Raw genomic sequence first — 12,086 nt, 5'->3', positions numbered from 1 at the left:
TGGTGGTCTAGTGGAAGGCCCAGACCTCCAAGATGACAAACTGGTGCGGAACGGGGCGTCTCTGGAACTGGTTCGGCGGTCGGTTACAGATGATGGACTGCTCCGGATGGTTGTGAACCGGACCAAGGATCAACAGCTGGCCGCAGGGTTTGGTTCGGTTGAGTCCGTGACAGATTATTTTAGACTGATAGTACAAATTAAGAGTCTCTTCGATGGCCGGTCGAAGAAGGCTACAAAATTAGTATTACTTGCCTAATTTCACTAATGAAAACAAAACAAAACGTTGGGCTAAAGAGGAAGTTAACTTTGAAGTTTACGGCAAATTATAAGAATACGTCTTCTGAAGATTATTTACGCTACCCGGAATGGCTTGGAGTAGCTCGAAGACGAAAACTTAAGGAGCAAAACGGCTGTGCAAAACTTAAGACAAAGGTAAAGAAAAGAACTCAGCTGAGGGTAACTAGACGTGAAAAAAAACAAGACTAACTAACTAACAAAAACTTAGACGGAACAAAAAACAAAACTAAAACTCTACTAAAAGGCTACTAATCTACTAACTGTATCGCGCACTACACGCAGTTTTTAAAGGTCGCTCCGGGGCGTGTCGAAAGGCAGGCCATCGAATCACGTGAGACTCTTTGTGACGCGCGGTGTAATCTTGCCTCATGGAGCTGAACTAATCAAAGAATCATACGAGGGGCTCATCTGCTTCTCACTATGGTCAATCACATATAATTTCAATGACCAATTTTCAATGGCATTTCAACATTGTTTACAGCATGCATTAGACACTTTCTATGGTTGGGTGAAAACATTTAATGATAATCATGGTACAGTTTTATCCCAACAGGTATAATAACTCAATGAATAACTAATACAAAAATAAAGGTAGGAATAAAGAGAGGCAGATTATATCTGTCAAAAATTGATTATCACGATAACGGTTACTTATCGATAAATGTACCAAGTCAAGCATATTCAATCTGACGGTTAGGAAACTCTGGATGGCAGTATAGTTTGTGGTGACAATTCATACAACTTTTATAAAACCGTTAAAATCACAACTTGGTCATACTTCGGGTCAGAGATACGGGAAAAACATCAATATTATGCGTACCCCGAGTCCTGTAAGTCGAAAACATGAAAAGTTAAGTTTGACATAAAATCTGGTTATCTTGGAGTGTTGAGGAAAACACACAAACGTGAGTCTCTAGTTGCTTCAAGGGATGTCCGGTTTACGACCATCAGCATTTGCTGATGTCTGTGGATTCCTCTGAGGCCTGCTATTTGTCTCTTCAGGCAGTCTTGTTGTATGGAGTCCTCGGGCTATTGGGGAAGTAATTAGCATAGCGTGGGACATCCTGATTTAGAGATAGGCGTTGACCTTTTGGCTTTCTTTCTTCAGTGTGTGAGTAAAGTAGTTTACTGAACCAGACTTCCTGTCTCTCTTCGAAATCAGATTGCATTATAGGTAAACCAGGCGGTCTATAATTCAATCGGTTGGCGGGTTTACACCTCCATTTCCCTTGAGTATCACCAGAAAAGGAGGGAAAGAAGGGGTCAGTTAAAGGCCGGTTCTGCTACAAGTTGCTCCATCATTACAGCTTATGTTGTGTAGCTAAGTGCTCTTCAATTCCATGCAGTTTTTATAAATATAAAGAAGGAGAGCTAAAATGACAAAATGACAACACAAGGAGATTAAAAAAAGCTTCTAGCTTCGTGGCTATAAACTAGCAGTAAGAACCAAGAACACTGTTGCTGTGTGTTGTTGGCTGACAAAACAGCTGGGTGTGTCAATTTTTTTCTGGTTTTGTTATTAATATTCCAACTAATATGCTCAGCTTTGACTACTGCTGTAGCACATGTGACAGACTGACTGCCACTGTCATATTATAGTGATACCATTTAAGAAAAATATCAAACTCCCACTGAATAGCTGCAACAGAACATAAAACAGAACATAGAATGTTCAACATTCGTTGATTGTGCAACACAGATTGCACAGTGAAATGCACTTGGTCGTCCCCTAATGCTACATAAGAATTTTTTTTTTTCATGCTGGAGTGCGGATGATGAATTACGGAGTTACATAGCCAGAGGAAAGAAGCTGCTTTGTAGTCGGTAGGTGGTGCAGCATTGGATACTTCTGTTTCACTTGCCAAGTGGTAGCAGGGTAAACAGGCTGTTGCTGTGATGGGTATTGTCTTTTAATATCCTTTGGGCTCTGGGACCCATACCTTATCAATATAAATGATGTTCGGTAGATGTTCTGAGCAGTTTTAATGACCCGCTACAGAGCCCTCCTGCCAGGAGGATTTGCAATCATGGGTGTACAGTGTCAACAGGACGGGGCTGAGCAGAGAGCCATGGGGGCTCTGCCGTTGAGCCCAAATTCAGTTCAATTTTATTTGTATAATGCCAAATCACAACAGAAGTTGTCTCAGGACACTTTACATTTAGAGCTGGTACAGACCATACTCTTAATCTACAGAGACCCAAAAATTCCTCATAAGCATGCACTTGGCAACAGTGGTGAGGAAAAACTTCCTTACACTAGAGTCAAGGAGATGTAATTGTCAATCCCAACTGTCTGGGGTCTGTTTGTGTAGAAGTCCAATATCCAGGTGCAGAGTATACTAGAGCCCAGAGTGCCAGTTTCATAGGGGAGAGTATATTAAATGCTGACCTAAAATCAACAAAAATATTCTGATGGAGGATTTGTTATTTTCAAGGCATGTGAAATGGAGGGCAGCGGAGATGGCATCCTCTGTGGATTTGTTGGTTCAGTCTGTAAACTGGTCAGGGTCCAGCTGGCTGGGATGTTGTCCAGCTTTCAATCTCACTCTGGTGGTGTTTCCTTGTCAATTTCATTGTGTTTGTGATCACCACAACATCAACACAGTTGCTGATGTATGATGTCACTCATGATGTGTATTCCTCAATATTGATGCAGTTCCCCTGGGTGGTGCCATTCTCTTTTTTATTGAAACCCAATAGCATTAGCACTAGTATTATTTTTACAACTCAGTGGAGACATTTTATTATGTAACTGTTGAAAGGACTGAAATGGTAACATGTTAGGCTGCAAAATGGAAATATTTCAGTCTTGTTCAGTCTTCTGTCTTTTCATTGTGTGGTATGGTAAGCACTTCTCAGTATTGGGGTTTAAGAATTAAGATGCCCCTATCTTAACTTGTTATGCCTGGAAAATGACAAATACCTTAACATAAAGCAGGCATCCTAATTTTCATGTGACATTCCATGGCTTGCTGCTGAAAAGCACCTCATATAATTTTGAGTAAGCTAGTTGACTAGTGATTGTGTTGATAGTATGATTGTTTTTTTTTTTGTCAGGGTGGCTCAGAGACTGCCTAACGAAGCAGCAATCAGGCTCAAGGGAATTATATCACAATATAGGCAGGAGCTCAACCATTCAAGGTTTTAAACAAGCAATAAATTTTAAAATCAATTCTAAAACTCAGTGAGAGGCAGCAAAGATGCGCCTAATGTGGTCACCTATCTTAGTACAAGTTGGCAGCAGTGTTATGCATGAACTGCAGTCTGTTGATACCGGAGTAAAGGTCATTGCAGTAATCAAGTCTGGAAGAGATAAAAGCATGGATGACCTTTTCTAAGTCTGCAGAGGAAAGGAATGACCTGATCTTGGTTAGGCATCTCGGTCTGGCAAAGCAAGATTGCACCAGTTAAGTCACCTGAACATAGCATCAAATGACAATTCTGAATCAAACCTAACACCTAGGTTGCGGACATCTTTTTGAACATTAATTAGATAAGGCACAGAGGAGAGATTATTGTCACTAGTGCTGGGGCCATAGGGGGTAGTTATCATTCAAACTCATTTGGATTCAACTGCAGGACGTTTTTGGACATCCCAGTTTTTAATTTCGGCAAAACAGGACATAATACAGGAAACATCAGTGGTACCAGGCTTTAGGACATACAGTTAGGTGTTATCTGCGTAGCTATGGAAATCAGTGTCAAGTCCACACAAGATTTGCCAATGGAAGCATGTATGTGGTGACCCAAAATAAATTCTTGGGGACCCCACAAAATAGAGGAGCACGAGAGAAGAGGCATCAGCATTATAAAGAAGGACCTGTTCACCAGATAGAGATTAACCAATCCAGTACCACATTTCTGATGCCAACATAATTCTTCAGATGGCTGACTAAGACATTATGATCCACTGTATCAAAGGCTGAGTTGAGCTCAAGGAAAATTAAAATGTGTACACGTGTGTTGGTGGAAAGCATTAGATCATTAGTGATTTTGACCACAGCAGTCTCACTGGTGTGTAGGGGCGGAAACGAGAGCTGAAAATTCTCAAAGATTTTACTGTTATTCATAAAATAAATCAGTTTATCTTCAATAAAAATGGCAGTTTGGAGATGGGTCAAAAATTGTTTATAGTTGCGGGATCTAGATAGGGCTATTTTGAAAGGAGGTAAACAGTGGCTTGTTTAAAATCAGAAGAAAAATTAAGAGGACATAGAGTTAATAATGTCTAAAACCTAATTAGAATACAACCTGAAGGGCAGGTCGTTGATTTTGAAAGTGCAACAATGCATTCCAGGGATTTCAGTGACATGTATGATTTTAAAGGTAAAGGGAGTCAACATCAAGCTCTCTGAATTCATTGTTAAAGTGCTGCTGAATCTGCATTGTTTTATTATGAAAGTAACTCTGAAATTCTTCACATCTCTTTGGGGTCCCATAATGTAGGCCTGCATTCTGGGAACACAGTGTTCAAGTGGGGTAATGAGGTACTATGAGCTCTTTAAGATAAGAAGGTGCATGACCATTTATGACTTTGTAAGTAAGGAGGAGAATTTTAAATTCTATTCTAAACCTGCCAGTGCAGAGCAGCTAATATTGGAGAAATATGATCTCTCTTCCTCCTTTGTGTCAGAACACGTGCTGCAGTGTTCTGGATCAAAGTGCTGGAGGCCAGCGCAATGCCATCCACTGCTATGTCATCAGAAAGTGAGTTTCTAAGATGTTTAGGGCCGAGTACTATAACTTGAGTTTTATCTATCTATCTATCTATCTATCTATCTATCTATCTATCTATCTATCTATCTATCTATCTATCTATCTATCTATCTATCTATCTATGCTGAGAACTATAAGTATACACATAGACAAAGCAAAAAATAGATAATAAAAGAGTATTTACAGTAGGAAAGAGTATACAGAAAGAACGTGCTTTGTATATTGAATTAGGTCAACAGTGAACTGCAGTATAAACATGTGTGATCTAACAGGGAGTGAAAAAGTCCAAGGGCCATTCAGAGGGAGGAGTTGTACAGTTTGATGGACAATGATTTCCTGTGGCGTTCAATCTTCCATTTTGGTGGGATGAGTCTCTCGCTGAAAGTACTCACTTGTGCCTGATCAGCACATCATGAAGTGGGTGTGAGACGTTGTCCAAGAAGTCTGTAGCTTAGTCAGCATCCTCCTCTCTGACACTACCGTCAGAGAGTCACACTCCATCCCTACAACATCACTGGCCTTGCGGATCAGTTTGTTGAGTCTGTTGGCATCCGCCATCCTCAGCCTGCTGCCCCAGCATGCAACAGCATAGAGAATAGCACTAGCCACCACAGACTCATAGTAGATCCTGAGCGTAGGCAGATGTTGAAGGACCTCAGTCGCCTCAGAAAATAGAGACAACTCTCGCGCTTGCTGTAGAGAGTGTCAGTGCTCTTTGCCCAGTCCAGTTTATTGTCAGTATGTACCCCCAGCTGTAATCCTCCACAATGTCCACACTGACCCCCTGGATGGAAACAGGGGTCACCAGTGCTTTGGTTCTCCTCAGGTCCACTACCAGTTCCTTAGTCTTTGCCACGTTTAATTGCCGATGGTTCTGCTCACACCATGTGACGAAGTTGTCCACAGCAGCCCTGTACTCATCCTCATCACCCTCACTGATACATCCAACTATCGCAGAGTTAGAAAACTTCTGAAGGTGGCAGGTCTCTGTGCAATAGTTGAAGTCCGTGGTGTAGAGGGTGAAGAGGGAGGGAGAGAGAACAGCCCCCTGCGGGGCCCCAGTGTTGCTGACCACTCTGTCTGACACACAGTGACGCAGGCGCACATACTGTGGTCTGCCAGTCAGATAATCACTATCCAGGACACTAGGGGGGTGTCGACCTGCATAGCTGTCAGTTTGTCACCCAGTAGAGCTGGACAAATGGCGTTAAATGCATTGGAGAAGTCAAAAAACATAACCCTCACAGTGCTCACCGGCTTGTCCGGGTGGGTGTAGACATGATTGAGCAGGTAGATGATGGTGTCGTCAACTCCAAGTCAGGGCTGATAGGCAAACTGGAGGGGGTCCAAGAGTGGCTTGACCATGGGCCGGAGCTGCTCCAGGACAAGTCTCTCCAGGGTATTCATAATGTGGGAGGTCAGTTCTGTAGTACTTTGAGGCCCTGGGCCGTGCTGTCTGTCACAGGAACAAGGCACGATGTCTTCCATAGCATGGAGACCCTCTGGGGACTTAGGCTCATGTTGAAGACATGGTGAAGAACTCCACACAGCTGGGGGGCACAGGTTTTGAGCACCCTGGGGCTGACACCATCAGGGCCTGGAGCCTTGCTTGAGTGGAGTCTCATCAGCTGTTTTCTCACCTGGTCAGCAGTGAAGCACACTGTGGAGGTGACAGGTGGGGGAAGGGTGTAGTCCTCAGGTTGTGAGGACTACAGTCTGTCTGGCAGTCTGAGGTGTGAAGAGGGCTCACGCAGAGGAGTCGAAGGGGGGATGAGCCAGGCCAGAAGTGTCAAATCTATTAAAAATCAGATTCAGTTCACTGGCCCTGTCAACGCTGCCTTCAACCCCTCTGTTGTTGGTTGTTCTGAAGCCAGTGATGGTCCTCATTGCACTCCAGACCTCTCTCAAGTTGTTCTGCTGGAGTTTCCACTCCAGCTTCCTCCTGTATTTCTCTGTAGCCTCCTTGATTTTCATCTTCAGTTCCATCTGTATCGTTCTCACCTCCTCCCTGTTACCAGCTCTGAAAGCCCTCTTCTTCTCATTGAGGATGTCTTTGATGTCCTTTGTCACCCATGGCTTGTTATTTGGATAACAATGGATAGTCCTGGCTGGGACAGTGGAGTCCACACAGAAAATGATATAATCCGTGATGCACTCTGTGAGCCCGTCAATGTCCTCCCCATGCGGCTCACAGAGTGCCTGCCAGTCTGTCACCTCAAAACAGCACTGCAGTGTCCCATATGTCTCCTCTGACCATCTCCTCGCTGTCCTTGTGGTCAAAGGCTGACTCTTCACATAACAGGGAGTGAGGTGCACAAGGTTGTGGTCTGACCTGCGGGGAGGGGGGAGCAGGCCGGCCTCAGTGCGATCAGCTGATTTCTGGAGTAAACAATGTGACCATATGAAGTCGCTGCACATTGGTGCGGTATCCCAGTGAAAGTAGCAATTCCAAAGGGAAGAAACAGACCAGAACTCTCTTGGCCAACATGTTTGGAGAGGGCACAGCTTCAAGATGATGGTCATAAAAATGCAGGTGGTAATAATAAAGAATAGATGCTCACAATCTGCATAGCAATGAAAATTTATTGAGTGCTTCCTGATAATCTTCCCTAAAGGAAGCATATATAAGATGAATAGTATTGGTCCAAGCACAGAACCCCGCAAAACTCCATAGCTGACTTTAGCGAGCACGGAGGAGTCGTCATTAATGTGTACAAACTGAGAACGATCTGACATGTAGGATTTAAACCAGCTTAGCACAGTTCCCTTAAAGCCAATGAAGTGTTCCAGTCTCTGCAATAGGATACCATGGTCAATGGTGTCAAATGCAGCACTAAGATCTAATAAGACTAGTACAGAGACAAATCCTTTGTCTGATGCAATTAGAAGGTAATTTGTAACTTTAACCAGTGCTGTACCTGTGCTATGATGCACTCTAAATCCTGACTGGAAATCCTTAAATAAACTATTTTTGTGTAGAAAGTCGGACAGCTGATTAGCAACTGCTTTCTCAAGAATTTTTGAGAGTAGAGGATTTATTACAGCTACTTTAAAGGACTGTGGTATGTAGCCTGTTGATAAAGACAGATTGATCATGTCTAATACGGAAGAGTCCTTTAGAGAAGCTAGGGACACACTTTTCATCAGGTCAGTAAGTGGTTGTGTTGTAATGGGCTACACTGTGTTGGGAAGTGTTTCAAATATTTGAAACAATGTTAGCAAAAAGTGGCGGTCGGATGGCAGCCCTCCGCTCCTGGTCTGCCGCGGAGGAAGGACGACCAGGATGGGTCAAACGCAGAGGACAAATTTCACCCAATGCATGGCGTGTGCAGCATGTATGTAATGTGTGTGACAAATAAAGGGGATTGTCCCTCTGATTCTTCTTCTTAAAGTGAACATTACAAAAACTCAATCGCTTTTGTAAAGATAAATGTTATGGCAGTGGTGTTGTATTTGGATGATGTTAGATTGTACAGGCATATTGTATAATAAAGTGGCCACTGACTGTATTTTCATCAATTCAATTTGTAAAAGAATGCATATTGATATTTTCTGTGACATAGATATGACTCATCATATATGTTCAATATGATTTATTACAAAAAGACAGTTTTGTAATGAAACATAGTGAAAAGCTGGTAACTACAGAAATTCACACATTATGTTTTTTGTTTTTGGCATTAACTTCTGCTCCATCAGTTTCATCCTTCTCTTTCTGCCTGTCTCCATGTCTTTCTTTCAGTGGACTTTTACGAACTGCCCCACCCTTCTCTCGCCCCCTCCTCTTGAGTGTTGCCATGGAGATACTGGTGAAGAAAGGCAAGGAAGAGGATGAGTCCATCCATTCATTTGTTTCGAGGAGGCTGGGAAAGGAGGTGTGAGAAAGCTCTCAAAACTTTCTGTCAGAATGATCTTCATTTGGGTTTTTATCAAACTGTTGTGGAAAGCAGCATAATGTATACTATGAACCCAAGTATTACCTGAACGGCAGTGTTAATGCTGGATAATGGTCATAGTTTTATGTTATTACATCTATTAATGTTATCAGTAGTATGTCTTGTGACCAAAATTATCGCATTTCTTGCTATTTTGTTCTTCCTGTGTGTGTCTAGCTGGCAGACATAGCTGTGGACAGTTTGTGTCGTGGTGTGTATGCAGGGGACTGCAGGAAGTTGAGTGTGCGTTCTTGTTTTCCTCTTCTCTACAACGCGGAGCAGCACAGAGGTTCCCTGACCCTAGGCATGCTGCTGGGTTCAGGTACGCTGTAGCATTTACTACACTGTTAGGTCCTGTCACCTAACAAGACTTCGTTATTATACACAGATAAGCTTAGGCTTAATTCATTATTTTGTAACAAAATACCCTTCTGTGGAAGGGTACGTGACTGTCCAGTATGTCAAATAGGATGGAAGCAACTTAAATCCAAAAGGAGTTCACTTTAGCGCATTCCAATACTATATGCATGTAAGTATTAACTGAATGGTGTGACTGTAATTCACCCACAATGCAATTTTAGACAAGTTGATGAAAACATAAAACATTCAGTAAAAATTACTTCAAATGTTAAAAACGATAATGATGGTGTCCAGTTAGCTATAAAACAGTTTTCAAGTCGAGAAAATTTGTTATAAATTCCCTCTAAAAAGCAAAACAGTAAGCTTGTTGAAACTTGAGTTGCAACCGATCACATTGAAGCTGCATTAAGCTATAAAATTGCACAAAGATGTAACCAAGATCTAGATTATTTACAAAGTTCCCAACTGTAGTGACTTTCAGATATCAATTACAGACTTTTTTTCTGCGCTTTCCCTTATTAGATCTATTTACTTTATTTGTTACTGTGCTGTATCCTTCTGTACTTCTGAATTTTTTTCTGTATGAGTTTCCTCCTCATTGTGTTATAAATGTACTTGTTATGCACAAGTAAAGATGTATCTGTGAAAACCTCCAGGTCCTACTCCTGTGATACCCCCTGGCCCTCTGGCTCAGAGATCTGTGAAAGAGTCATGGTCCCAATGGTCCTTGAAGAGGGGGGTGGAGTCCCTCCCAGAATCCATCACTGATTACCTACAACAGAGCGGGAGAGTGCAACTTCACAGAGAGGCAGCTGTTAAACAGATTAGTCCTTCAGCCTCTGGTTGGAAGGTTAGTACAGAGACTAAATTACTTTTCCTGAACTTGATGACATGAATGTGATGTTAAGATTTAGCTTGTTGACAATGGTGTGTTTAACTTTAGTCGTAATGAAAATTATACAGACATATTGGTGTAGACTGAAATATGCTAATAACAACTTTTCAGTGGTTTGCCAAACAACCTTGTACAAGATTTCTGCTTCCCAGGGGATGTTGTGCATTGTCTTTGATCCTGACTTTTCTTCTAGTACCACCATGAGGTTGACGTTTTTGTTTTTTGGTGAAATGTCATGACAAATATAGGATGGATTGTGATAAAATTTTGTAGAGACAGTGATCTTGTGAGTACGGTAACCCTAAAACTAACTCTGCTGCGATTGCATCTCCTTCCTTCTCCTCCTTTCTTTTCTCCTTCCTTTGGAATCTACCCTTGAACAGGCCTCAACAGTATTAGTTAAGACATGTCTTCTTGATGGTCAGCAACCATCCATGCCATTTGTTCTATTGACTAATAGAACCGCCATGCTTGAAAAGGAAAAGATGCTTGACTGTTTTTTATATTCTTGTGTTCTTTGGCTGCTTTCATAATAAATGTGTTTGTCAGTAGATTCATTTGGAGGATGGAGTCATTTCAGCTGACCATGTCATCTCAGCATTGCCAGCTAAAGGCAAGTGGTGTTGTAAAAAATATAATTGGAATGTTTTACATGACAGAAACAGAGAAGAATACACTCAGCCCTATGGGTATCAGTCATGTCCCTCAGCTTTCCTAATGTCCCCTGATAAGTAGCAGGAACTAAGCGTACATGAACTTCAGTTGGTACATGTTTACAATCCTTCAATATGTGCTGAAAGTATTTAGTATAGCTCAAAATTATCCAATATAAAAGGTTATTTCAGTATATTAACCTAAAATTGCAATGATAAATGTCTTATGCTTGCTGTTATAAAACAATATTTTGTGGTTTCTGAAATACTAAATGTTTTTAGAACTCCTTCACTATCCACTGGAAAAACAAAAGAAAAAAAAAGTTTTTTTTTGTTGTTTTAATTTTTTCCTTTTCACCCCTCTCTGCCTCACATGAAGTCATTTCTCTGTGTACCCCCCACCCCCAGCCCTCTCCACAGCCCTGCCCTCCTCCTGTCAACCTCTTATCCAGCAGTTGCAGGACATCGACGCAGTGACGGTTGCTGTGGTAAATCTGGAGTATGAGGGTTCCATCCTGCCTGTAACAGTGAGACTCACACATAAAAAAGCACTTTGCAGGGACTATTAGATGACTGTATTTCAATGCGGTACATGTATTTAAAACATACAAAAATAACAACTTGGTCTTTTCATACTGATTAGAAAATTACTCCACTCTACACTGTCATTATTATGAGTTTGTGCATTTCGCATGCCTGCGGTACAAGCACGTTGTTCTTGTCACAAGAAATTCTGTGCTAATCAAAGTGTAGCATGAACAAAATCTTGTAAGGTAGCACGAAGCACATTCTCACCTGTAGAACCATCATTTGCATTCTAATGACCCAGGGACTCCTCCTCAAGTGACAATATCAAGGCAAGCACATAATATTGTGCATGTATAATATTGTTGCTTTTTACAAATGACAAAACAAATACAATAATCTGTGTTTGTAGGGTTTTGGTCACCTGCTTCCATCATCAGAGGATCGTGGTTTACTAGGGGTGGTCTATGACTCTGTTCCGTTCCCGCAACACAACAGGCCTGATGGACAGACTACTAGACTGACGGTACATGTACACACACACTTTCTCTCCCAGAAACGTCTCCTCAGTACTAGTGTCTTTGCCGTTTGTGATTCACCTACTTGGAAAAAGTGTTGCTGACATTTTAATAGTAAAAATCCTGATATGTATTATAACTGTATGAATTTACATTTTTTGTTACACTAAATTGTAGGAAATCACAC

At 41.7% G+C, this 12,086-nt stretch overlaps 1 protein-coding gene across 4 annotated transcripts in view; it reads left to right on the top strand.

Annotated features, from left to right (window-relative positions):
• The window catches only part of ppox (protoporphyrinogen oxidase), a 45,438-nt gene that overhangs the window by 28,191 nt on the left and 5,161 nt on the right, over positions 1 to 12,086 (top strand). For 3 of the 4 annotated variants that reach the window (XM_070966147.1, XM_070966150.1, XM_070966149.1), the window contains exons 5-10: positions 8,756 to 8,888; positions 9,126 to 9,270; positions 9,965 to 10,158; positions 10,756 to 10,816; positions 11,265 to 11,383; positions 11,794 to 11,907. In XM_070966147.1, coding sequence (XP_070822248.1) covers positions 8,756 to 8,888; positions 9,126 to 9,270; positions 9,965 to 10,158; positions 10,756 to 10,816; positions 11,265 to 11,383; positions 11,794 to 11,907 — 766 coding nt within the window. Of the gene's footprint in view, positions 1 to 8,755; positions 8,889 to 9,125; positions 9,271 to 9,964; positions 10,159 to 10,755; positions 10,817 to 11,258; positions 11,384 to 11,793; positions 11,908 to 12,086 lie in introns of all 4 variants that reach the window. The other variant, XM_070966148.1, reaches the window with a different exon arrangement.

This window comes from Chaetodon trifascialis, chromosome 7 (assembly GCF_039877785.1).
Source record: "Chaetodon trifascialis isolate fChaTrf1 chromosome 7, fChaTrf1.hap1, whole genome shotgun sequence".
Taxonomy (NCBI): Eukaryota; Metazoa; Chordata; class Actinopteri; order Chaetodontiformes; family Chaetodontidae; genus Chaetodon; species Chaetodon trifascialis.
The sequence above is the reverse complement of the archived record's forward strand: the minus strand, read 5'-3'. Positions and strand labels throughout refer to the sequence as shown.